The sequence below is a fragment of the Lontra canadensis genome, unplaced genomic scaffold (assembly GCF_010015895.1).
Source record: "Lontra canadensis isolate GAN:19392208 unplaced genomic scaffold, GSC_riverotter_1.0 scaffold1, whole genome shotgun sequence".
In the NCBI taxonomy this organism is placed as follows: domain Eukaryota; kingdom Metazoa; phylum Chordata; class Mammalia; order Carnivora; family Mustelidae; genus Lontra; species Lontra canadensis.
The window spans coordinates 1,805,803-1,832,528 of NW_022630995.1; the positions used below are offsets into that span (position 1 = coordinate 1,805,803).

Below are 26,726 nucleotides of genomic sequence, written 5' to 3' on the forward strand. Positions count from 1 at the left end.
GTCTGTGAATAACGGAAAAAAAGAGGTGATCTAATGGGACAGTTTAAAGAACTGAGTAGAATATACTCCAGACAAGTAGAGACAAAGAAAAGAAAAAGAAGCCTGGGTAAGCTGCTTTTGCCTTGACTAAGTAAGAATCGGTCATTTCCAGAAGTGTTTGGGGTTTTCCTTAAGTATGCAGGTATCTGTCCGTCTGAGTTTCTGTAATTTGCTCTGGTGCACCGGGTTGCCTCTGTGACATGACAGGGCTCTTGTACTTGTAGGTAAGATGCCATTCAGTTTTCAAACAGTTAATCTCAGAAAGTAAGAGTGGGTAACGCCTTTTAAAAAGGGTCTGACTAAGCAGAGGAGCATAACCATAGGCCTTTCCACGTCTCAGTTCAGAGGGACGGCCCTCCTCGGAGGTGTTGACCTAAGGACCGGGTTAGGTCGGGGCCTTTCTCAGCTCCCTTACCTACAGGGATGGTGGTTTGCTTGGCAGTCTGGGGCGAGACAAGACAGAAGAGAGCGCCGTAGCTTCTGTCGTGGTAACAGGCCCCTGCGGATGGATTAATTGTGAAGTTATTTCTTTGACTTAACGAGTGCTCTGAAAAGTCAAGAGACTGGCATTGTCTCGAAGACGTGAGTCGCTTTGGAAAACGATTGGTCTTAAGGGTCGTGGCTGTCGCGCAGCGCGGGGGCGCCTGGCTGGTCGCGAACGTTCGCGCTGACTCGCGAGTGCGAGGGGAATGGACGTGAGTCACTGCAGGTCAGGTGCCAGCAATGAACAGCCGCTGCCTCCTGGTGCCAGCCGCGTCCTCTGTGCAAGTCCGGGGCGGGTGTGGGCAGGGGCGCGGGGAAGGGGTGATAGTGGTATTTTCTGTCCGGCTGGCGTCGCTTATAGACGGCCGAGACCGGGCATGAGAGGCGCAGGGAGATCAGGAAGGGGACCCGGCGGAGAAGCCTTAGGAAGAGGCTGCTCCGGGCGGAGAGCAGAGTGCTTTAGCCTGCGCGGGGTGAAGCGGGGCATGCCTGGGCCGGCCCAGGGAGCACTTAGTTCTGTGCAGTAGCTCATCAACGTGTGGCTGTGGGGTTTTCCTGGCTCAGCCCGAATCTTCCTCTCAGAGCAGCCTGAGCAAAGAGCTCACTTTCCAGGTCCGAAAAGGCCCCTCCTGGGCGACGTGTCCCTCTCGGACCTCGGAGCTGGGCTCGGGCGTCCTGTAACCGCGGCTTCTCGCGCCCGGGAGCGCAGGCCCGGGTTAGCCTGCGGGGGAAGGTCCACACGCAGAGTGACCCTGATCCTGCGCTTCTCCCCGGCAGACATACAGGAAGAACGTCCAGCAGATGCTTCAGGGTCTGATCCGCAAACTGGCCACGCTCAGCCAGTACGAGGAAGTCCTGGCGACGATCGGCTCCGCGCCCACGGATCGGCTCGCGGTTCTCAAGACCAAGCCGCAGTCCGTTCAGAGGGACATCATCACCGTCTGCAGCGACCCTTACACTCTGGCTCAGCAGCTGACTCACGTCGAGCTGGTAAGGTCCTTGTCACCGTTTGCTGTGGCAACGCGCACGTCGTCCGCGGTCACGTCCCGGAGACTGTTAGCAGGACCCAAATGGGAAGTGCTGTGGCAGTGGCTGTCTAAGCAAAACCTTGAACATGAATGTTTTTGACATTCAGAGAATTCACTTTTTTTTTTTTAAAGATTTTATTTACTTATTTGACAGACAGAGATCCCAAGTAGGCAGAGAGGCAGGCAGAGAGAGGGGGGGAGGCAGGCTCCCCGCTGAGCAGAAAGCCTGATGCGGGGCTCGATCCCAGGACCCTGAGACCATGACCTGAGCTGAAGGCAGCGGCTTAACCCACTGAGCCACCCAGGCGCCCTGGGAAATTCACTTAAACACTAGCAAGCAAGACTGAAGGGCAGATTGACTGACTCCCTCATCTTCACCCTCCATTTCCACGACTTGCCCAGCCTTTCACTATGCCGTGTGGCACTGACTTTGGCAGAAAGTTGCCTGTGCTCAGATCGCGAAGACGATGACAGTATTTAGGGTTAAAGGCTCATTTTAGAAGCTGCATAAAAAGCGGAGGCCGTGCCAGAAGTCAACAGGAGTTAACAGTCCATTTCTTCTCGTTTTCTTTACTAACGTTGATCTGCTGGTTTGGTGTTTCAGGAAAGGCTCAATTATATTGGGCCAGAAGAATTTGTTCAGGCGTTTGTACAGAAGGACCCTTTGGACAATGACAAGGTAATCGGTCTACCTAGAGGTCAGCTCTGAAACTGGAAATGGGACTTCTTAGTCTGTGATAGCAGATGCAAGAGACAGAGACTGGAATTATTTTGTCTTAGGCTTTACAGTCAGAAGGTGTTTTTTTCATTAGCCACGTCTGATTCATTGTGCTTTTCTTAAGCCTGGTCTTCAAGCACCGTCACCGTATTCTTACCCTATCACAAACCCTAGCCTCTTCTTCCTCCTTATTGGGAAATTAAATAAGCAAGTAGACACAGGATTTGCGGTGATGAGGGTCGGAGATAAAGGCGCAATGGTTTTAGCAGATTAAGTCAGAAAAAATACCAGAGAATGCTCCGCTCGTGACTCAGCAATCAGAGGGGCGGGAAAGACAGGACACACATGCAGTGAGCCGAGTAAGGGTCTCCGCTGCTTTGCTGCTGGTTTCAAGGTCAGTCTCTCGTGACAGGCTTGTTCCCCGAGTGAGCCACATGTGAAGCAGGTAGCACGCATGGATGTAAGATCGGTGAACACACATAAGAAATGGTTCCCCAGTGGCCCCCAGAAGCATCTTGAGTTGTTAGGCAAAGACTGGATCGTCCACTAGTGAAAACCCCCTTTGGAACTTAGGGGTAACAGCTGTTTTCCGGCCTTAGAATAGCTTCCCTCAGTACAGGAAGCAAGGATTCGGCTTTGCAGTAGGAGGCTAGTGGACTTTTTTTTGTTTGTTAGATTTTTTTGGAAGGAAGGAAAGAGGAGTGTAATTACCCTGTTCAGGCTTGGCCTTGAGCACCAAGATGAGCTGAACTCCTTTCGCTTTTGAAAAATGTGCCGTTCACCCTCCTAAGGACTGGGACGGCCCAGACTCTCATTTACCTCGCTTGGAAGATGTTTCGTTTCTTGCTACATGATGCTCTGAAATGTTGACCTAGACGGCATTTTAAGAGAAAATATCTTAGTCCCTGCTCTCAGCCTCTCCTCGCCATGTCGCTAGCAGCTGGCATTCCCACGCCACTCATCAGTCCCGGTTGCTTTGGAACATAGCCAAGACCCCTTTGAATTGTGCTTCAGAAGACAGTTCCCACTGAGAGTGACTTAGTTTCTGGGGGGGAAGGGCCCCATTTTGAACACTTCAGAGTACGCCTCTGGCTAAATCTTACGGATTTCACTGGACCGTAGGAAGAGACTGTGGTATTTCTGTGACGGGGTCCAGAATGTTAGTGATTTTCTCTCCCTCCTTCCCCATCCCCTTGTCTTGGATGGCTGTCTCGCTCCATAAACTGGACCAAAGGCCCATGTCTGACAGGGACGAGAGCCCAGTCCACTCTTTTTTCTTGGTCTCCAACTCATCTGCTCGCTTTGCTCTCCGCAGAGCTGCTACAGTGAACGGAAGAAAACCCGAAACCTGGAGGCGTACGTGCAGTGGTTCAACCGGGTCAGCTACCTGGTTGCCACCGAGATCTGCACGGTGAGAAGACGAGTTTTCCCTTTCTCCTCATCTCCCTTTATTCTTTTCATATTTATTTTACATCTGTTGGGTCCGCGTGTTGGATCACTGCCCTCCTTTTCTCCCCCGTCTCTGTACAGCCCGTAAAGAAGAAGCACCGGGCAAGGGTGATCGAGTATTTCATCGACGTAGCTCGGGAGTGTTTCAACATCGGCAACTTCAATTCCCTGATGGCCATAATCTGTGAGTGTTTTCTGGAAGGCACGGGTCCTTCACTTGTGAGGTCCTGGGAAGGGTGTCCACTAAAATGCACACGTAGTACAGTTGCATTAATGAAAACTCTACTTTTGGGGCGCCTGGGTGGCTCAGTGGGTTAAAGCCTCTGCCTTCGGCTCAGGTCATGGTCGCAGGGTCCTGGGATCGAGCCCCGCATCGGGCTCTCTGCTCAGCGGGGAGCCTGCCTCCTCCTCTCTCTCTGCCTGCCTCTCTGCCTACTTGTGATCTCTGTCAAATGAATAAATAAAATCTTTAAAAAAAAAAAAACCTCTACTTTTGAATTCCGAGTTGTTCTAGAATGTTCCAAATGCTTTAAATATCAGCATCGTACAAGTGCGCACACTCTGCTGGACGTGTGTGACTTCGTGGAGTACAGCCAGTCAGCTTGTCCTCCTCTAAATATTTACCGATAGAAGCTCATGAGGGAGAGATTTGTCTAAAAGGAGGATTTAGAAAGTGTTCGGGCAGCTTGTGTGTCAAGCATGATAAAATGTGTGATCTGAGACTGCGCTGTATGATGTTAGCAGCGTGGACCAGAGGGCGGCCCGAGAAACGGGATCTTGTGACCGTCCGTGCTCCTAGGACACCTGCAACCCCGTATTACCCTGGTGGACGAACTTCAGTCCTTCTTTGTAACATGGGATCTTAACACCAGTGACCATGTTTCTTTTCATTCATCCTGTAAACATAGTGCCCGGGTCATGCCACAGTTATTGATAGTGACTCTTTCATTTGAAAATACCCTATTTATAGGATAAATCATATGTTTATCCTATACATTTTAGGTAGTCAATAAATAGTTGAATATTTACTGGACCCTCTAGAGTCAGAGTCAGTTTGGAGTTGGAGTATCTACCGGATGTGACTCAGTGCTTTTGATCCCGGTAACTCCCCCCTCACCAGTTCTGAATTCCGTTTTCTTTTCAACATGATTTTCCTTGTTTTCTCGCTAAAAATACCACATTTTGGCTTTTTATCTGGTTTACTTCTTGAAAATAGTGAACAAAAAGACCATGTAAATCAGGGACCTGAAAGTCCACAGTCTAGGCGGTAGAAGTTCACTTAATTTTCTCCCTTATACCACTAAGAAAATGTCAAGACACACCATGTCGTGGGAGAAAGTATCTGTAATACATGACAGCTGAAAAAGAACTTGCATCCAGACTCTATAAAGGACCCTGTGAATCAATAGGGACACAAATAACCTAGTGAAAAACAGGGCAGATACTTAGGTTTGTCACAAAAGTTTGCTTCTGTATACTTATTATTATAGATAATAGTATATAAAAATGTGCTCCGTATCATTAGTCATCAGAGAAATACAAATTAAAATCATAGTGTAAAACCATTTCACACGTTGAAATGACTGAAATTAAAAGGACTGGGTGAGGGGCGCCTGGGTGGCTCAGTGGGTTAAGCCTCTGCCTTCGGCTCAGATCATGGTCTCAGGGTCCTGGGATCGAGCCCCGCGTCAGGCTCTCTGCTCAGCGGGGCCCCTGCTTCCCTCACCCCTTTCTCTCTGCCTGCCTCTCTGCCTGCTTGTGATCTCTCTCTCTTTGTGTCAAATAAATAAATAAAATCTTAAAAAACAAAAAAAGGACTGGGTGAACCAGATATTGGTGAAGATGAGGAGAAAGAGGAAGTCTGTGTGTTACTGGTGGGGTATGAGACGTATTTCTACTGTGGAAAACTGGTGGCTGTTTTTTTTATCAAGTTAACTTGCACTTAATAATGAACACTTTTTGGAGCATAATGTCGAATGACTTCTCTTACTTGTCTGTTTCAACTTTTTCTCCCATCTCCACTCCGTTCCGCGTGGGAAGCCGGCATGAACATGAGCCCGGTGTCTCGACTGAAAAAAACATGGGCTAAAGTGAAGACTGCAAAGTTTGATGTTCTTGAGGTACGTGGAGCTGGGGCCTTGCTGCTAACACTTTACAGCCAGGAAGTGAGATTCTTCTGTGTGAGCTTTGCCCTTGATCAGGGCGTCCTACAGGGAAGAAAGCCCGTCTCTCCTTACAGACGCAGGGAAGGGAAGGGCGTTAGAACTGGCAGAGGGGAGGAGAGATCGGTTGTAGCCCGGCCCTTTCATAGACAGAGGGTCCACCTTGGGGCGGACCGACTGAAGAAATAGCGACTTGTCAGCTACATCCTGTTGTTTGCCAGGATGGAGTCTGGATCCTGAGCCACTGGGAGTTCTGCCTCAGGGCCGGCTGACGTCCTGTATTTGCAGTGTCCCAGGGGAAGAGTTCCTATCCCTATGGAAATACTCACTTGCCGTCTTTCAGCACGGTTAGCTAACCTGCACAGAGGCTCTGCAGGGTACTTCGGAGGATAGTAAGAGTTGTCCATAAAGGCATTTGTGTTTGGATCATACTAATGTCGTTATCACCTTGGCATGTTGGTGCTTTGAATCAGTGGTCTTTGGAGATAATAAAAAAATGCCCTTTCCTAAGTTTTCTCCAAATTGGGAAGCAGCACTGACGTATTGCATTATTATGCCTTTATTCATATTGTCTAATGTCTTCTCCTTCTGATAAGACAGTACGCTTCGGTTACCTGTGAGTGATTTGTTGCCACATGCAAAGAACACGTTCACAACAAAGGGTCACTACGCACAGCCAACCGGCAACTGGTCTGTTAACATTTGAGTGAAACCTGGAAATGGTTTCCTGTGCTGCTTCTGATTCTCTGTTATCAGTTTTAAGTCGAGTCTCCAAGGTGAACCTGGAAAGAACTTGGTCTAGGTTTGACCTTGTCGAAGCCGACTTCAGCTTACGTAAATGAATCAAACCTCAGCAAAGAAAACGTGTGTGTTCTGATGGGTTTTACGCCTGCGTGCGTATGAAGGGGTCATTCCTATCCTTAATGAGTTGTCTCACCTATTGCAATTTTTTAAAAAGATCTATTTATTTATTTTAGAGAGAAAGAGATAATAGGGGTGGGGAGGAGGGAAAGGGAGAGAGAAACACAAGCAGATTCCGCGCGGAGCTTGGAGCCCTGAGCAGGCTCGATCTCACGACTCTGACGTCAGGGCCTGAGCTGGAACCAAGAGTGGGCGCTTAACCCACGACGCTCCCTGGGCCCCCCTCACGTATTGCAATGTGTTATGTAGGGTTCAAAGTACGGTCTTGCCAACTTTGTGCTGGTGGGATGTAAAGGATTAATACTCTTCTCTCTTTTGTGGACAGCATCAGATGGACCCTTCCAGTAATTTCTACAACTACCGAACCGCTCTTCGTGGGGCAGCGCAAAGGTCTTTAACGGCTCACAGCAGCCGAGAGAAGGTACGTGCCTACAGGAGTTGTATTCATGCCAGTTACCACGTGTGGCATTAAAATGCACCGGGAACTCCTGCCCCAAGCTTCAGATCAGGAGAGAAGTCGAGAGACTACGGAAGGGTTTGTGCCGTGCCATGTGGAGAAGGGGAATGCTAGAGGAAGGTACCATGTTAATACCCGTTCTAAACGGACAGGACTGTGTTGCTACTGCATTATTTAAATGATCGTTTTGTTCTATGTCTTAGTTGTTTCTCAAGCAATAAATGAGGTCATGTGTTAAGATGACAGCTAACATTAGAGTAATTTGATTTAATGGAAAACAGACACTTCAGCTCGGCACAAGGTAGCTAATGGAGTATAACCTTTCTTCTTACAAGAATAAACTTACTCCCGTGGCTAAGTCATTTATTTGCAGGAAGGAGGTAGGTTGCTGTAGCGTTAGGCTGTTACGAGGTATGTGGGTGGCAGAGGAAGTCAGGGGTGATATCTGAGAGACGAAAGGTCCATGCTGTCTGCTCGCCCCTGAACAGTTTCATACGGTCCTGGCTCTGCCATACGCTTGACTCTGCGGGTCCTTTCTCGGCCCACGTTAGTGTCCTATTTCTTAGGCGAAAAGGAGCAGTCCTTTTGACATTTAGAGATCGTGTCATTTGTGAAGTCAATACCTGCTTACGGTAGACGGGGAACGAGGTTGTTTGATGAAGTATGTTTCGCTTAGATTCTGTCCATCTTTTAAGTCAAACTGTATCATCAACAAATTTTAGGAATGAGGGTGGAAAACACCGCAGGGCATCTCAGTGCCTTCTGCAAGAAAGCTCCAGCCTCAGTGATCTGGAACAAAAACAAATCACAAGAGGAAACGCCTTTTGGAAAGGTTGAACTGCTTCTCACAAAGTCCAGAGTATCAGTCCTGATAACATCTGACAGATGCTGGGAGCCCAATAGTTAAATTTTTTGAAGAGACAAGGTCAGAGAGGAGATGAAGCAGGGAAAACGGTCTCAGTTTATCCGGACGGAGTGTACCAGCTGTTAGGTTTTACTTGCTCAGGTCTCAGCCGTCCTATGACAAGACTGAGAAAAAGTCCAATCAGAAGTTGCTTCGGCTTCAGGAGATCAGCACATGGGGGGCCGCATCCTCTCACCCCCCCTCCCCAGTGGGGTGCAAGGCTGTCTCTGCGGGACCCTCCAGGAGAGCCAGGAGGCTAACGACCCCTACCTCCAGCAGGGCACCCCAGCCAAAGTCACTCTGAAGTCCCACCCCCCAGAAAGACTAGACTTCTGGGACTCCAACAGCTTTTTCCAGAGAACAGTCCAAAGTATTTACTCCTTAATCATGTAATAAACTCTGTCCGCTGTAGTTTTGCCGTCCTTTTAACCCAGTTCTGTGTGGGAGTATGAATTTACTCTCGTTCGTAAAACAAACAAAATCACCACCATAAAAAAAAAATGCCATTGCTTTTTCACAATTGGTCTCAAAGGCTATAAATGAGAACATTTCTGGGTAAAACACATCTTTTATTCAGGAGGGTTGGGGTTTATTTTTCCTTTTTTGAAGTGAGGAGAAACTCTCTTTATTCCCAAGTAATTTATAAATCTTCTAGCAACACTGTTCGGGTAATAGCATCTTTAATATTCTTTCAGATTGTAAGTTTATGTGAGCAAGGTGGCACATCTCTAGGTACCGTATCCTAGAACAGATCAATTCTGTCTTCTGCACGGAGGCCCTTCAATGATCTTAAACAGCTACTTTTCCTGTGGGTACTCCTGCCTCCAGGTTTTTAGCCATTTCCCATACGATTACATGGTTTTAAATCCTTTTACCGTTCCATCCATGTTTGTGGGAACTAGTTCCCGCTCAACAGCATGCATTTCTAGGCATGAAACCGATTGTGTTTCTAAAGCATATTTGCTAAGTCTCTGAATTAAGAATATTTTGATAGAGGGTGCCTGGCTGGTTCAGTTGCTGAAGCATACATAGGGCTCTCGATCTCAGGGTTGTGGGTTTGCGCCCCACATTGAGGGCAGAGATTACTTAAACAAATAAAATTGAAAAAAAAAAAGAATGTTTTGAAAGTGAATTAGAAAACATTATTACTTGAGAAGTTCCCCCACTAAAGGCATCATTGGCAGGACCTCCAAAAACTTCCCAGAAACCAGAGCTTTTGCTCCCTCCTATTGGCAACCCATGTATCTACCTTAGTGCCTGGGAAGCCAAAGCCCTTATAATCTCCTGATTTTTATTATGTTAGGTTTGTTGTAGGGGCTGCAGATACGAAGAGAACTGTCCGTGAGTAAATTAGAAGCTGAAGACGTATGGGTGTAAGGAACAGAGCAGTGAAGGGAGATGACTTACATTTCTGTGTTCTTGGAAAAGTGATGCAAGCTGTTAGTTAAGGCTCAACCCAGCAGTTCCACTTTTGACATTTATCCAAAGAAAACAAGAAGATCTCCGTACCCCTGTGTCTATTACAGCATCATTTACAATAGCCAAGATATGAAAACAACCTGAGGATCCATCGGTAGGTGAATGGATAAAGAGGTTGTGATCGCTACACACAATGGAGTAGTACTCAGCCATGAAAAAGAATGAAATCTTGCCATTTCTAACATAAATGAACCTCAAGGACATTATGCTGAGTTAAATAAGTCAGACAGATACCAGATGCTCTCTCTTCTACGTGAAGTCTATCTCTCTCTGTATATATAGGATCATCTTGGAGGCACCGTGAGTGTGAATATTCTGTAAGGTGTAGCCCTGTGCCTCCGCTGGAGGCACATGACATGGGGTTATGAGAAGTGTACGATATCTGTGTGAGACAGAACGCTCAATACCGCGTGACTCCCACAGCCCAGCACTGAGAATAAAGAAAATTCTTGCTTAAAACTCTTATACTATGCAAGTGCCACATCTTGATTATGACTGAGTCTTCATTTTCCTGTGTTGATACATCCTTGTTATCATAAAGGTGCATCAGTCATATTTTCCCCTTTCTATGGGCCCCATTGGCTTTCAGGAGAGCTTACCTCAGGTCAGACCTGTGTTATTTAATCCTCACCACAAGTCAGTGAGGTGGTTACTGTTGTTCCCATTTTAAGGTGAGGAAACTAGGTTTCTTAGTATGTTAAGCTTGCATCAGGGTTCGGCAGACTTCTCGCATCCAGGGCCAGGTCACAAGTATTTTGGGCTCTGTGGGCCATGTGGCTACTCCGCTGTGACACTCAGGCGTAGAAGTGGACACAGACGACACGTAGGTGCGTGAGCGAGTGTGGCTCGTTTCCGGTAAGGCTGTCGGGCCACTGGAAGTTGAAATCCCTGTCATTTTCATGCTCATGAAATACTGTTTTGATATTTTTCCAGCCATTTAAAAATGTTAAATATGTGGTCCCTCGCAGCACAGGGAGGGCCTGGGCCGGGCCGCAGGCCGTCGTGTGTAGACTCCCAGCTCGCGCTGCTGGTAAACCGTGGGGCCGTGGGAAGCCGAGGCCCAGCAGGGTCCAAAACCCAGGCTTCCCCGTCAGAGGTGCCCTTTCAACGAAGCGAGGTCCGGGGCGCGCCTTTTCATTGTTATGGCGGCCGTTTAGTCCTCAAATAACAGAGGATTAACCGGTGATCTTGGAAGGGGAAGGGGATGAGGGCATCTGGACTGAGAGGCTTCTGCAGACCATAGCAATGATCACAAGTGACTCAAAGACACTGTCAAAACCACAGATTTACTTTGGCTGTTCCAGCGACCAATGAAATAAAAAAAAAACCAAGGCTTACTTTTTTTTTAAATGGCTTTGGGAGACATCTGAATTTACCTCTAGAAGTGAAAAGTGATACCTCATATTTTTGTGTGTGAGCCCAAATGCCTGTTTTCCAGGGATCCCATTCCTCTGGGGTGGATGTGCCCCGTGAGTCACAGGCTTAGGGAAACTTCAAACACCTGCTCTTTGGTGAACAACAGGGCCCGCGGCTCGTGTCTGGAGTGTTGCGCGCACTGTAGCACACTTAGAATCTGCAAAAACTTGTTGGCACTTGAGAAAAGTGGAAGTTACAGTATCTGAGCTTTGTTCTTTGTTCGTTATGGACTTCACAGGATTTAAGATCGTTTCTTAGAGATGATTATTTTAGGTTAATTAAATACCGCCTCATCAAATCAAAGACCCGAGGCAGGAACGTCGTACTGGAGGTCTACTGCTTTTCAAACAGCCATTAATTCTAACAGACACATTTATATTCCTCCGCGCTTGGACACATCTCACAACATGTTGTGCAAGGTTCTGCCAGGTGATTTCCCCCGAGAACAGGTGCCTGCTTGTTCTCTGCCGGAGGCCAGGTTTACCCAATAGCAAGTTCGCCGCAGCCATGACCTCAAACCCTGAGCGCTCACGTTATCTTGAGCGATGTCTTCAAGAGTAAAATGTTCATCTCAAAAGAGATTCGTCTAAGACGTGTAAGTCTAAAGGACACAGCAGGACGGATTTCTGGTGGGGCAGTGGGTCACACGTCTTAAAATCTGAAGATACCTGCAGTTGCAGGTTCTGTTAGTATTTTGCTCGACCTAAGGGATTGCTAAACAAGAAGCCGGAGTTCTTGTAGCTCTTCCCTTGATTCTAACTAGAGCTTTTACATTTGTGTTACGGCCGTGGGGAGGACTGCAAGGCTCCCTAGGCCTCCACCCCTAATGCCCGTTGTCTCTGTTGGGGTTTGGTTGTTATTAGCATTTGCAGCTTCAGCACAATTACCGAGGGAGGAAAGTGCTGTCGTGGGCGGCCAGTGAAACACTGTGTCTTCCTTCATTGTTGCCTCTTCCGTGAGTCGCTAATGGCCCTCAGGAACCCTATAAGGGGTTCTGTTGTTCCATGAGAGACTGAATACCTATTTGCCCGAGCAAACCCAAATCTTTTCTTTTCTCTAGATCGTGATACCATTCTTCAGTCTTTTAATCAAAGATATTTACTTCCTGAACGAGGGCTGTGCCAACCGCCTTCCAAATGGCCACGTCAACTTCGAGGTAAGGGGAGGCCGCGGGATCCAAGCGCAGGGAGGGTCGGCCCCGGCACACTCCCGCCCGGCCAGGCCGCCCGAGCTGCTTCTGAAGTTCTAGAACCAAGTTTTCTCTCTGTCTGTTGTTTTGTAAGGAAATACCGCCCCTGAGGACCGAGCAGAATAAATTAGCTGCAGGGTTGTTACCAGTGATTATCCGGAGGGATGTGTGTCGATGTTTACCTGTTCTGCGCAGATACCTAGAGCTGGGTTGTATGAGATTAAGAAAATCATGAAGTTCAGTTGGTTCGAAGCCAGAGGGGGAAGAAACATCCGTGGAATGCTTGTGATTTTCGTGACCGCTTTTCAACTCTTCTTTTTTCTTAGAAATTTTGGGAACTGGCCAAACAAGTGAGTGAGTTCATGACGTGGAAACAGGTGGAGTGTCCGTTTGAGAGGGACCGGAAGATCCTGCAGTATCTGCTCACGGTGCCGGTCTTCAGCGAGGACGGTGAGTGGCCTTGTGGGCGGAGCCGCCCATCTCCACATCCCCGCAGCCTGCCATGGGGCGCGGCGCGGGTGCGGCAGGCCTCAGTCTGGTCCGGCACGAACACGAGGCCTGTCTTCTGAGCGCATCCGCCTGAAGAGTTTTCTGTTGCGCAGGGACCACGTGGTGTGCCCCTAAAGTATTGGCCAGGCGCTCGCTCTTCCCCCACAAACATTGTTTCTGTGTTTAAACATTCTCTGTAATCCTAGCACTGCCGAGCTTTGGGGACACACGGGGACAGTCCTTTGAAGGACGTTTTTCCCCACCTTGTTTGAGACTTGCTTCACTGGAGAAAAAAGGTGTTCTGTTTGTGGCACGTTGGTATTAAAAGTGATTTGAAAAACAAGCAAAAACAGTCACTACCTGCTGCTATTTGGAGAAGTAGTGGGAATCTTGACCTGTTAAGATGTTAAGGAATTTTAGGCAGAAACAGTGATTGTCTATACTGAAAAAAAATGATGAGAAGAGAGGTAAAGTTTATAAAAAAATTAGGGATTTATTCTTTCGATCTTTTATATTCTAGTATTTTGGAAATCAGTGTGTTAGTAATTTCTCGTAGCAAATCGGTGGTGTTTGTGATCATGACTGACATGCGTTTCGCACTAACGTTACCCATCCCAGAGGGGATTTGATCGTTCGTAACCTTTACACGTGGGATTAATACCGAGCTTTTAAATTTTTGAGTGAGATTCTTTTTGATTTAAAACTAAAGAAAAAAATATTAGAAGAATGAACAAGTGGCCTGGAAAATCTGGCTCTTTAGCTAAGAAAGGCTTTTTTAAAAATCAAGGCTAGCAGGAGAGGACCCCCACCCCCATAAAGAACGTGAATGTGAGCCTGTGATAGCATCGTGTGGTTCGCATTTGGAAGCTGTTTCCCCTCATAAACTTCAGTTAATTAAGTGCCTTTTTGGCCCAGAGGCCCCTTGGGTTGGCTTTTTTTTTTTTAATATTTTTTAAAGATTTTATTTATTTGAGAGAGAGAGAGAGAGAGCATGAGAGGGGAGAGGTCAGAGGGAGAAGCAGACTCCCTGCTGAGCAGGGACTCCGATGTGGGACTCCATCCCAGGACTCCAGGATCATGACCCGAGCCGAAGGCAGTCACTTAACCAACTGAGCCACCCAGGCGCCCCGGCCCCTTGGATTTTGTTGAGATGGTCATTTAGGCCAAGTGATATTCTGTGTTCTCACTGAAACCAGGGTGCTTCCCAGTCGTAGATGACATGCTAAAGAGTCTTGCTTCCGGGTTCAGCTGATGAACAGGGTGGTTGGCGGCGGTGGTGCGCAGGAGAAGGCCTCAGTGTTCACGCGCTCTTACTTTGGTTGATTGTAGCGCTCTACCTGGCTTCCTACGAGAGTGAAGGACCTGAAAATCACATAGAGAAGGACCGATGGAAGTCCTTACGGTGAGTCTGTGCTTCTCACTGCTGTGCAGCTCGACGGGCCGCGTGGGACTTACTGGAGGAAAGCCACATGCTTTCTGTAGGACGTCCCTCCTGTGTGTTCCAGCCCTCTCTGCTCCTTTTCTCTTGTCACCTGAATCTTTGCGGCTGAAAATCCTCGTTGCCTTCATTCAGTTTTATGGGCTTTCACTTGTTTATGCTGTCTCGTGTGCCGTGACTCTGCTCTCCTTCTTTCTCGTTATTTACCGCACAGTGTGAATGGTAGAAAGAGAACCGACTCGTTCCTTTCATCTAAGAGATAACAAGTTCAGACTCTGTTTCTGAAGAATCCTAACACTAAAATTTTATTTGACCTGCGATGAAAGAGACCCAAGTACCGGTTGGTTCAGTCAGTCTGAGTGTGTCACTCTCTTGGTGACTGCATTTTGGTCCCCATTTTGGTTTGAGAGAAGGAGGAAGTTGGGACTTTATCTTTTGAAGATGTGCTTGTTTGAGCGGTGGGGAGGGGTAGAGGGAGAAGGAGAGAGAGAATCCCGAGCAGAGCATGGAGCCTGATGCAGGGCTTGATCTCAGGACGCTGACATCATGACCTGAGCAGAAATCCGTTTGGACACTCAACCGACTGAGCCTGCCAGGCAGGCACCCCAGAAATTGAGACTTTAAACATGATCCAGAAGCTGTTCAAATTAAAGAATTGTGTTAATCTACTGGCATTTTCTAGTAAATGTGTTTTCCAAAAAACCAGGATAGGTAATAGGTTAATGTATATTTTAACCATTTGAGATATTTTAATAAGTAAAGTAGCCCAGGATACAGTAATCCCATAGTCAAAATTGCTCTATTTGTATTTCTGCTAAGAGACTCTGGGAACATGTGCCTTGTTGTACCAGGCGGACAAGCACGTTTCTCTTCTTCCCAGAGTCGTTTGGGAGTCTTTATCACACTTGATCCTGGGCCACATGTCATGAACCAGGGTGTCTGTTATATTGGGTTTTCTGTGATTTCATTTGGACGCAAATGAGGAGGGATGAGGTCCGGAGACAGTGGAATCATTATCCTTAGAGCATGTCAAGGTGATGGGTGAGCGATTGCTTTCTTTTATTCCAGACACAAACGAGAAGAAGGTGCGGCCGACACGTGGCATCAGGGGAACGTAGCAGGCTTGCGGGGCTGGTGCGCAGGTGGACAGTCACAAATTGGGGGCCTGCCAGTGACATATTTATATTAAAATTTCCTATTACTCTGTTGGGTTCACAGATATTTGGGGCACTCCTCAGTGCTGGGTGAGAGCTTTAGGAATGACTGACTCCTTGTTCTCTGCCTTCCATGTTTCTTCTTCTTTTTACTTCCTTTTCTATTTTTTTTTTAAGAGTTTGAAGTTGATATGGCCCCTGAGTAGGGCTTAGCTCTTGTGACTTCTATAGATTTGTAAGCACTGGCAAGCCGGGAAAGTGGACGCACTTACATGATACTTGGCGTCGGCGTTCCCTGTGAGGTCCAGACACGTTAAATAGTCTGAGCCTCCCACACGCGTCTTTTCCAGGCTTTTCTGATTGTTATTCTTTATGCCGTATTCCTTGTGGTTCGTGGTTAGTTGGAAGGGCTCATAATGTCAGAGTGTTGACGGTAAAAACCAAAGACCAAGTTACACAACCTCTTCCCATATCTACATGTACCGGACACACAATATACAGTAACGGTTAACATTCGATTGGTTGAAATGTGAACAGAGAGGTTAGTGGATAGTTTAGAAATAGGAAGTGAAAAAGAGGGTGCCCTGTACAGGCTTAAATTCAGGGACAAATCCATGAGTCTGCCTGCAGTTGTGCGCTGCTCAAACGTGCTCAGTAGTGACACTTCCGGTAAGCATTCTCCGAGGGGCCACCCCAGCCCAAAGAGAGAGAACAGTGTGTGGGGAAATATGTAGACAGACACAGGGAAGATGTGTTCTTCGTACAACACACTAGTTTCCACGTGGGAATTGTTTTTAAGGAGCCTTGAAGAACAGACTTTCACTGCGCCCTTTCCACATCCTGGGTCATCTCAAGCCCCACTGCACTGCCTCCCCTCTCTGATCCGTATCTCCTCCGACGGAGAACAAGGCAGACGTCTTCCCCGCTTCCAAGCTGACGGGCGATTTTTAGTGCCCTGCTTCTTACCCCGATGACAACGTAAGCCCCTCCAGGGCAAGCACGGGGTCTTCCATGCCCGCTGCGGCACTGGGCCCGCGCTCCTGCCGTGCCGGGGAAAGACGTCGGGTTGTGGCAGGTATTGGCCACATTGTAGCAGCCACCAAGAGGACAAGGAAAATAGGCCGTGATCGTTTGCAAAGCTGCATGTTAAGTGGATACAAAGGCTAATTGTTCTAGGCTGATAGTACCTAGTGAAACTTGTATCACTCTAACGTAGGAGGCAATCAGGTGACTCCGCATAGACGCTTTTCTGCTGGTGCCGGCGCCGTTCACTGAGGCTCAGCAGTGGCGATGACAAACATCCCCTGGGGGTAGACACCTGTCTTGTCCCTGGCTGTTTAAATGCCCTCCGTGGGCACTGGAATGTGCAGATGCTTCTCTTTACCGAGTAAGCCCACCTGTGATCCTACCAGTGCAGACGTGAACGTTTCTTCCTCTTTCTAACTGCATAATTGAACTCGGCGCCTAGGAGAGGTAGAACCGGTACTGGGCGGGACACTGTAACCCTGACCCAAATCTGCCGCCACGTCCGGTCTCTCACTGTCATCTTTGTTCTTCAGGTCCAGCCTCTTAGGCAGAGTTTGAGGAGCAGGCGCTGACCGTGGCTGCCGCTGAGCCGCGCGGACCGCCGAGGGCTGCGTCTCCCACACCCAGTTCTGCAGAGTGTCCCGTAGTCCCCGCAAGCAGGCCAGCTCTGGGCAGAGGGAGACGAACGTCCCACGGCCGACAGATGACTCGGACTCTGAGAGGTGGAGATGTTCACGGAAGATGCTTGAGAAAGAATCCTCTACCGACCGGCGCGGCCCGTGATTCATCTTCTGGAATTTCCATGTGAATCACAGCTCTGCACCTGGACGGAGCTTTCTTCTGTGTGTTTGTGTTTTTTTTATTTGCTTGAACATTTGCTGCTAATGGGACTTGCCCAGCTGAGGGCTGGCTCTTAGGAAGCCCATGTTTCTTTAACTTAAGTGAAAAAGGGAGAGGAGGGAGGGGAGAAGACCTTCCCGGTGGATCCGGACTTGAGCTCCACGGCATTGCCCGGAGGGGTAAGACTGGTTCAGCGCGGACTCGGACTTCGGTTCCCCTTAGTGTGTGCTGCGTTTCCAATTCCTCTCCTCCCTCTTCCTGCAACTTTGAGTGGGCTGCTGGTTAGCAAACTCCTTTTTACCCATATAAGTTATTTAATATAATGAAGCTCAACACTATGGTAGGAAAATAGCCACTAGGGAAAAAGCAGCAGACTTTGTCGTCGGACTGCTTGTGTTCTACAAGGACTGTTTGTTTTCTCTGCCCTTCTGAGCTGTTTACAACTGACCACTGTGTTCTACAGATGTATTTTTCAGTAGTTGTTTTGTTACTTAGTTTTCCATCATGCCTATTTTTTCCCTCTTGTAAATCTAAATTATCGGACTTTAAGAGTCTTGGAAAAAACCCATGACCTAATTACAACTTAATTTTTTTGAACAGACTGTTATTTTTCATTATGTTTGGGAGTCTGTTGGTGACCAAACATGTGAACCCGCGCCTCCCCTCCACTGGGGCAGTGAAGGAAAACAAACGGAAAACATCTTGCTGTTAACTCAAAGGTCGATCTAATTGTGAAGTAGTTCACCTTGTTAAACATCTCAATAAGCCTGTCGTTGCTCTGCAAACAGCCATCCTGTGTATTTACTCTAGGAGAAACTGTAGAGTAGTAAACTGCTAATGAAGAAACAAAACATCATGTTCAAAACCAGAGACGTATTTGAGAACTTAATGACACGGTTTCCCAGAACAGAGCATGTGTGTGTGCTGCACGCCTTCTCCGCAGACCGAAAATGTCGCCAAGTTGTCCCTTTACAACCATCAATATATTTTATACTCCGGGCCAGGAGCTGTGGCGTCTCTCTCTTTTATGGATGGGGTCGCGGGGGGCCGGGGGAGGGGGCTGTCAGAGCAGTTCAGCTCAGTGACCGGCGTGGGTGTGTCTGCCTTGGAGGAAGAGGCCTGCTGCAGTAAGTGTGTAGACATTTATCTTCTAGAAAGGGGTCGGATCAGGCATTGAATAACGAGCACTGGCCAGGCGCCGCAAGTGCTTAGTGTGGATCACCATCCCCCCTTTTTAGGTGTGGGAATGGGCATATTAATAATAATAATAATAACAATAATCTGTCCAAGGCCACATGGCTATTAAGAGGCCCGGAGATTGGAAGGAGGCTTTCGGATTCCAGAGGCCAGGCTTTGACCCACGCTGCCAAGCCTTCTCCAGCTTCGATAGGACCTTTTGGACTTGTCAGCCCGGGGATCTCGCTGGGGAGCAGCTTTGGGTTCTGTAGGTCTGGGGTAGGGCGCAGAGGTTGCTAATGCACCAGTCCTGGAACCTGCTGAGAGGAGGCAGACGCCCGGCCATACCGGGCTTTCCCTGGGGAACGTCTCTCCCCGAGCTCTGTGCCCCTTTCCTTACTGCCGGGGCAGGGGCAGTGTTTCTCACGACCGTCCCCACCCAGGACAGCCCACTGTGGGCTGCTGGCCCAATCTGCCAGGAGCTAACAACGGCTTGGAAAAAATCAACAGAATAAAATTTTCCAATTTGTGAAAATCCTATGAAATTTATATTTCAGTGTCCTTAAAATCGAACGCAGCCATGCTCCTCTGGTCGCGCACCGTCTTGGGGCCGCTTTCTGCCCTGGAGTCTCCCCGCTGCAGCAGACGGCGTGGCCCGTGCAGCCTCCCACGCACCCCCCGCCCCCGGCTGGCCCTGCCCGGACCGTTTGCCCACCAGCCCCTGGTCCCCCGCGGTCCTCCTGCACGTCCCATCAGCAAGTTTGCAGAGACGGCGTGAGGTCTCTCGTGGGGCATGAGGTGCACACATGTGGCTGCTGGAAATATTTTACTGAAGGGGAATTGGCTTAAAACATGGGATGCTGAGTTTTCGCGGAAAGTTGCCATCGTCACACGCAGCCTCTTGTCTTAACATCTAGATAAACCAGGCTTCAAGAGTGTAGGTGACGGTTCTGTGGCGATCTCCAGCTCTTCTCTCTGTGCCGTGGGCTCGGACCCCCAGCAAGCTCCAGTCCCACGGGTGTGGCTGGACCACGGCCTCCAGAAACTCAGCGTGGGCGGCCCTGGCCCTGTCACTCATAGGTTCAGACTCGGGAGGTCGCCTGTCTGGACGCACCACACATTCCGCAGCAGACTCTGCCCTGAGGCCTGGGGGAGCCTCAGAGCAACCTGGGGTGGGGAGGGAGAGAAGAATGAACCTTTCTCCAAGGACGTGTCCCTGGTGTTTGCCCACGGGCTTGAGCTCCCCAGGAGCGGCCTTTCATCTCACCAAGCACCGTCCTCTTTCCCTCACCGTGGGAGGTTTTCGGCTTCACCTGTCCCCCCAACTGGCTCCTGGCTGCGACACCCCCGCCCAGTGCCTCAGCGGCCTTGTGCTTTCCTGCCAGCAGCTTCTTTCTGTGCTTCCCTTTCTCTCACTGCCGCCTACAGCCCTCCTGCCCTTAGGATCTCCAGAAACCACAGCCTACCGTGGGGGCCCATGGGACCCCGTAGCTAACCCCTACGGGAATGTTGACTTGTGGATTATTAACATCTTCTACCTGCTGCTGGGGGACATTCTGTTGACCCTGTGACCTGTCTCAAAAAAGACAGTGCCTGCCTCTTTCCCAAAGGTGTCTTACCATCCTCACTGAGGGTGCACAACGGCGGGTAATTTTCCTTTGGAGCTTAGGGTTCAAAGGAATTCCTAGATTTGTTGCCTGGGGGGAAACGTGAGTTACCTGGAAACTAGTAACTAAACATAAAAAACTCAAAGATATTCTGATGGCAGCTCCGTCAGCTTCTCCCTTGAGACATTTTTTCTTTCAAGATTTTATTTCTAAGTCATCTCTACACCCACCGTGCAGCTCGACTTTCAACCCCGAGATCAAGAGCTGCACACTCGACCCTGAAGACATTTGAAAAGGAAAGATGTTTGCCAGATTTGGACTTCGAGAGTTTCAGTAGAAAATGAAAACTTCCTGGAGAAGTCAAGCCACAGTTTTTTTCTGGATTTGAATGATCGGATCTTCCCCTCAATTGTCTGTTTCACGTAATCAAGACCACTGGCTCCCCTAAAAGCTGACAAAAGACATGTTGGGGTTTGAGGTTTATGCATCTGAACCCAACAGGTCAGGGGCCTAATGTCCAAAACTAGCAAATAAGGTTTGCTTCATGCCAAAAAGACCACTGCCCTAATTCTATATGAAAACTCAACTCCTCCTAAAGGATGTATATATACTTTTTTTTTTTTTTAAATGAATACATTAGCCAACATTTTTGGATTTCTAGGCACCGGTTTTGTAGGTCATAATTTAGGGAATTAAAGAGGGGGAAGGGAAACGATATTTCTTAGAATCAAGAAGAAAATGATGTACTTCTTGAAGGGACCGAACCATGAAACACCGTTTGCATTCTTTCCCTCTCTCCGCCTGTGCTGCTTGGAGAAAAGGAGAGTTAGCATGAAATCATCCTTCTCTAGACGGACTGCTGTGGGAAAGGAAGGTCAGCACAGCGTACTGTCAACCTGGCTGAAACACGGAGTTGAAGGACCGCGGGCATTGTTAAATTTTTTGCAAAGCAATTATGAAATCTCACACAGGCAGGGGACTGGTGTGACTTAAGGTGCACCCAGAAGTGTGCTGAATGCAGGAGCAAGCCAGGTGCCACCCTGGTTATTGCAGACTCACAGGTTTTTGCTTTGTTTGGGTTGATTAAATCTCAACCGTACCTCTAAGACAATTGGATTTCGGAAATAAGTAGAAATTTAAGTAATTCTGTTCCACTCATTGGTGCCCAGAGACCAACAAGGGAGATCCAAGGCACTGAGGTTGGTTTTCATTAGGATGACTCTTAGTTGGTCTGCTAACATCCCCCTCTGTTCATTAGTACCAATAATCATAACAAGAAACCCATCTTTTTAAAATTTTTATTATTTTTTTTTATTTTTTTAAAGACTGTATTTATTTATTTGACAGACAGAGGTCACAAGTAGGCAGAGAGGCAGGCAGAGAGAGAGGAGGAAGCAGCTGCCCAATGAGCAGAGAGCCGGATGCACATTTCATGAGGTCAAGTGCTAAACCTGACCGTGCAGAGATCTGTGGGACTTTGGGGACGTCTCCCTTCCTCTCTGAACCTCAGGGTCCTCCTCTGTGAGCAATGGGTCCAGACTAACTGCTGTGGAATGACCATTCCTGAGCTAAGGGTCTGTGGTTTGGGAAAGCCCTCCTCGGCTTGCCGGGCTAAAAGGCGAATTCGCAAGTAAACACTGCGTCTCGCATCCGGCCGCAGCTTTCTCTTCCTCCCACCGGCCTCTTCTGTGTGTGTGTCCTTGTGTCTGAGGACGGAAGGGATCAGAAGCTAATGGCTCCTCAGAGGAGACAAAGGAGTGATGGAAGTTCCAGTCACCCATCGGGTCGTGTCCCACACCGGGACAGAGCTCTCTATAGGGAAGAGTGACGTTACACCAGAAACCAGAAAATACCCTTGTGCAAGGCCAGTGGAATGATTTCAAAGGTGCCAGAAATAAGAAACACAGTTTCTGAAGGCGACAAGAATGACTCTGTGGGTTGGACTAATCGTTGCCACAGCGGCTGTTGTAATCGTGCCTGATTATGTGGATAAAATCAGACAGAAATTGCCTGTTCACACCTCGGCACTTAAACACGAGTCACGCTTTGGCTCAGAAGACCCGGATTCACACAAGTGATGATCAGAGCCTGCTCCTGCGTTTTGTCTCAGGCCCGGGGGTCCCTCCTTGGTGGGAAGCGGCAGAGTCTGACTTACCCGTCGGGGGACGTCCCACGCTGAAGGACGCTGGAAGGGCCACAGGCCAGTGCCCTGAGGACGGACACCTTCTTTCCTGGAGCTGCCGATGCTGCAGGAATCCTAATCCAGGGAGACGGAGACCCCCGCCGTGGAGGGAAAAATCACAGGAAGATCGCAACAGGCACGACCTCAGACGAGGGAGAAAAATATATGGAGGGAGGATCTGTACATCACAAAGCTTTTGGCAAGTTTAGGAAGACGAGGGATGCGGCAACGTCAGAGCTTCTGAGACGCTCGGAGCGCGCAGATGCTAACGGAGCAGTGACGCTGGGACTATGCAGGGAAGCGACAAGCTTCTCGCTACTGAAGTAACTACTCGACAAATGATAGAACTGGGGAAGCAGGAGGACTGCTTGTAAGCACAGTCACTTACTGAGCTGAGTCCATACCATCTAATGAGATTCTGGAAAATGGGCATCATCGGCCCCTCTCCTCCCTCTTATTCAAAAATGACCAAGCCCTGGGGCGCCTGGATGTCTCGGTCGGCCAGACATCTGTCTTCAGCTTGGGTTGTGATCTTGGGGTCCTGGGATCGAGTCCCGCATCGGGGTCCCTGCTCAGTGGGGAGCCTGATTCCCCCTCTCCCTCTGCTGCTGCTGCTCTCTCTCTCTGTCAAATAAATAAAATCTTAAAAAGAAATGACCAGGGGCGCCTGAGTGGCTCAGTGAGTTAAAGCCTCTGCCTTCGGCTCAGGTCATGGTCTTAGGGTCCTGGGATCGAGCCCCGCATCGGGCTCTCTGCTCAGCGGGGAGCCTGCTTCCTCCTCTCTCTGCCTGCCTCTCTGCCTACTTGTGATTTCTGTCTGTCAAATACATAAATAAAAATTAAAAAAAAAAAAAAAAGAAAGAAACGACCAAGGCCTTTGTTGCAAGCCAAAGAGAAGCTGACTGGAGTGCTTGCCTCTCCGCCAGTTTGGAGCTAGGAAGTAAGGATAACCCATGGGGTTCTTGGGTGCCCCCCAAAGGCTCGGGCATTGTGAAATGCTTTCTTTCCTTCAGACCACTCTCTTGGCTCACACAGCAGTCCAGCCCTGTGTGCCATCAGGGCAGTCAAATGAGTGGGATCCCTTTGCTCTCTGCCCTTACATCTGGAGAGGCAGTGAGGATACGGACTTATTACCAAAATATTCCTATACATGGAACTTCTGAGGATCAGAGAGCTTAGGACATGGTACAAACAGGTCGTCGGTGTTTCTCCTCGAGTTATTTTCTCGGCCCGCAGCTGTCAATCCTGAACAAGCCCGAAGGGAGTTTTACTCGGCCCCATCCAACCTTGTCCGGCCTTCACTTCCCAGACTCTCTCCTCCATGAATCTCTGGGCTCCAGCAGAGGTGGAAGGAACAAAGGGAAATAGTTGTGTTACTGCTAAGACCAGCCGCCTCTTTTAGCAAAACTCCCAGGTGCGTCTGTCTGTACAGAGCCTCTCTTTCCTTTGCCATAACAGCAAGTCCCATTGATGGTCTCTACTTGGAATGCACTTGGGCCCCAGAAGGTGACGGTCATGTGGCTCAGCAGACTGGGGTGGACGGAGCCAACTCAGCCCTGCTGATGACGGACGACACTGCTCCCAGGAAGGCTGGCAGATTCCCAGCTCCCATCCTACTTGCTTCACCTGCTCTGTGTCCCGGAGCTCCCCTCACGCCTCGCTGCAGAGCAAGACATCACTTTCTTCAGCGTAACCGATCCAGGCGAGCGGCTGGAAGGTTTGAATCTGTTACTCTCGTTCATTCTGTTACGTGATCGACTAAGAACCATTTTACGTTAGCTTTCCAACTGGCAGAATTTCAAGGCGTCCAGTAGAGTGAAATTTAACGATTTATGCAACGAGGGGAGACATGAGGAAAAGGAGAACCTGTAAACCCCTAAAATACAAGAGCTTTGAAAGTTTTCCTACGCAGTGATTAATGTAGCTCTCAAGCTGGCTGACGAGTGGCCTGGGACCGAACCACAATCCGGAACTGTTCCCTGCCCTAGGCAGATTCCTTCGAAGGCGGCCGGCCTGCCTAGGGCTCTGCCCAGCTTCCCATCCTTAGCAATTCCTGTTTTCAGCTATCCCGCCCCCCCCCCGCTTTTTTTTAAAGGTTTTGTTTATTTGACTGAGAGTGCGCACAAGATGGGGAGCTGTAGGCAGAGGGAGAGGCAGACTCCCGGCCGAGCAGGGAGCCCCAAGCAGTACTGGATCCCAGGACCCTGGGATCATGACCTGAGCCCAAGGCAGACGCTTCACCGACTGAGCCACACGGGCGCCCCTGTCCCAGCACTTCGGCAGTTACAGATTCTCTGTCAAGAAAACAAAGGGAAAATCTCCGGGATTTGCTGAGTTCCTATGCCCGCTGCACTCAGTGCCAAGGGCCAGGGATACGGAGGAGTGAGTGAGACCCAGCACCTAGGCTGGGGGACTCACCTCCCCCTGAGAAAATCACCCTCTGTAGTGCAACAGGTGTCGGGAGCTCTTCTCTTCTGGACGCTGCCCCCCACGCTTTCTTCCTGTCTAAGTAGTCCGGGAGCTCGGAGCCCTTTCCAGGGCGAACACAAACCTGAGGTTTTACCAACCTCTGCCCAGGGAGACTCCTCCTGCCTGCAGGTCGGGCCGCGTGTCTCCTCAAACTGCTCCCGGGGAGAGGAGGACAGTCCCTGCTGGAATCCAACGAGCCCCACCACCCCCACCCCGCCCTCTCGCCCCACTGAGCTGTGCAGAGATGGAGATGGAGGTGGAGCTCCTCGAGGAGGACACTTGCTGTCACCCAGCTCCCCGCGAGGCCCCCTTCCCTCACTGCCCGAGACTGGATGCGCTGCCAGCAGCCATCCCTGCAGAAGGGCACAGAGGACGTGCCCTCGTCGAAGAACCCGCCTTTCTTCCTGCTGCCCGAGGGTTGAGCTGTGGCTGAGCGGGAGGTGGGAGCCGCTGGACGAAGGGTTTGGGCTCTGGCCTGAGACACTGCACTTTCCCTCCAAGTCTGTGTAGAGCCGTGGAAGGGTTTTCGGCCATGAGGTGAGGAGGCCAGAGGTGCGTCTCGGCCAGAGGACACTGGCTGCTCAGAGACGAGTCGGCCTGGGCAGGGGGACCTGAGGGTGACTTAGGGGACGGAGCAGAAGATGCTTGTCTAGAGCAGACAGCGATCAGGAGAGCCTGAGCCGGAAGAGGGAGGATGGGGAGGAGGGGAGGCTTGGGAAAACCTTAAGGAGGCAGAGAAGAAGGCCTGGGGGAGGGTGACCGAGGGGTTGTCCTAGGTCTGTGTTCGGGGAACGGTGCCCCCTGCAAAGATGAGTCAGAGTCCAAGTACCTGGGACAGGGACCAGCGTCCTAGCCCCGTCCCTGAGAAGGCCGCCTTGTTTGGAGGGAGGGTGTTTACAGAGATTAGTGGGGCCCCCAGGGCAGTACCACTGGCGTCTTCCTAGAGGGCGGGGAGCTGAAGCAGAGCCAGACGTGGGGAGACGGCCACGTGGGGACGCAGTCGTGCGGCTACACGTCCAGGAACTTCCAGAGGGTCGGAGCCGGGTCCTCCCCTGTGTCTTCAGCGGGAGCCCGGCCCCGCTGACAGCGTCTGTCTCTGTTGCTCCAGCCGCTCGATTTGCTCGGTTCGAGGCTCTTTGTCAGCGCAGCAGCCCCAGCGAACTAACGGCGTCTCCCGTGACTCAGTTACTTGTTCGGAAGTCTGCCATGCATTAAACTTCTCTGATGAAGAGGAGGTTTATAAAGGGACGGGGTAATACTTCCTACAGGTGACTTTGAACTCCACAACCGCCCTCATTCCACTGTATTGCCAAACATCCTTTTACGGTGCCGTATTTCCTTGATTTACGACCTTCAACTGGATCATATCTTAATCGATGTGAAATGAAGGGGGGACTTGAAATGTTTACACAAAGCAATTAAATCCCCTGCTGATGGGATCCAGTCCCAGGGCCCAGCCCAGGGGGAGGTGGAGTATCTGGACTGAGTGGCAGAGTCAGGACGGACTCAGGAAACACTGTGCTCCCTCGTTGTGCAGGGTCACATGCTCAGGCCCGGAGACCCTACGTGTCCCGGGGCTGGTAGAACACGGTGATGACGGGGCTGGAGGTTAACGTTTAATCTCTGTACCTGTTGCCAGTTCTTTCTCCTGCTGCGGGGTCAGGGCTGAACGTCCCTTGCAACGGGGGTCTGGAGCCGCTCCCGGCTTCTGCAGGCCGGAGTTCAAGTCTCCACGGTGAGGCTCGCCGTCCTGCGGTGAGTAAGAGAAGGGGTGCGGTGGGCGTAAGCCGCAGCCAGAGCAGAACAAGCACAAAGCAAACATCGAAGGAGGGACTTACTTCCTCACGGAGCATCTCCAGCCGCCTGAGAACCCCCTTCACTCGTCGCTTCTCAAAACACTGCGAGGCCCCGGTTTCAGGGGTTCCTTTACATTCACTTCAAAGGTGACCTCGTTTGGTCCCGTTGGTTTAAAATCCTCTGCCGTCTGGTGGCTTTTCCATCTATGGGTCTAGGCCTTTTTTTAGAGGCAGACTGACCTGGAAGCTTCAGGCCCTCTCACGTGTACAAGCCCTTCAAAGACCCTGGCCCTAATTTTATACT

The 26,726-nt window shown here is 49.7% G+C and overlaps 1 protein-coding gene across 1 annotated transcript in view; it reads left to right on the plus strand.

The window, feature by feature from the left end:
• RASGEF1B (RasGEF domain family member 1B) overlaps window positions 1-17,022 on the plus strand; it is a 36,421-nt gene extending 19,399 nt beyond the window's left edge. The window contains exons 5-14 of the mRNA XM_032881787.1: window positions 1,300-1,512; window positions 2,155-2,229; window positions 3,584-3,679; window positions 3,799-3,901; window positions 5,758-5,837; window positions 7,126-7,221; window positions 12,117-12,212; window positions 12,572-12,695; window positions 14,064-14,136; window positions 16,886-17,022. Of these exons, the coding sequence (XP_032737678.1) occupies window positions 1,300-1,512; window positions 2,155-2,229; window positions 3,584-3,679; window positions 3,799-3,901; window positions 5,758-5,837; window positions 7,126-7,221; window positions 12,117-12,212; window positions 12,572-12,695; window positions 14,064-14,136; window positions 16,886-16,910 (981 nt within the window). The 3' untranslated portion in view covers window positions 16,911-17,022. The remainder of the gene's footprint in view (window positions 1-1,299; window positions 1,513-2,154; window positions 2,230-3,583; window positions 3,680-3,798; window positions 3,902-5,757; window positions 5,838-7,125; window positions 7,222-12,116; window positions 12,213-12,571; window positions 12,696-14,063; window positions 14,137-16,885) is intronic.
• The last annotated feature ends 9,704 nt before the right edge of the window (window positions 17,023-26,726 follow it).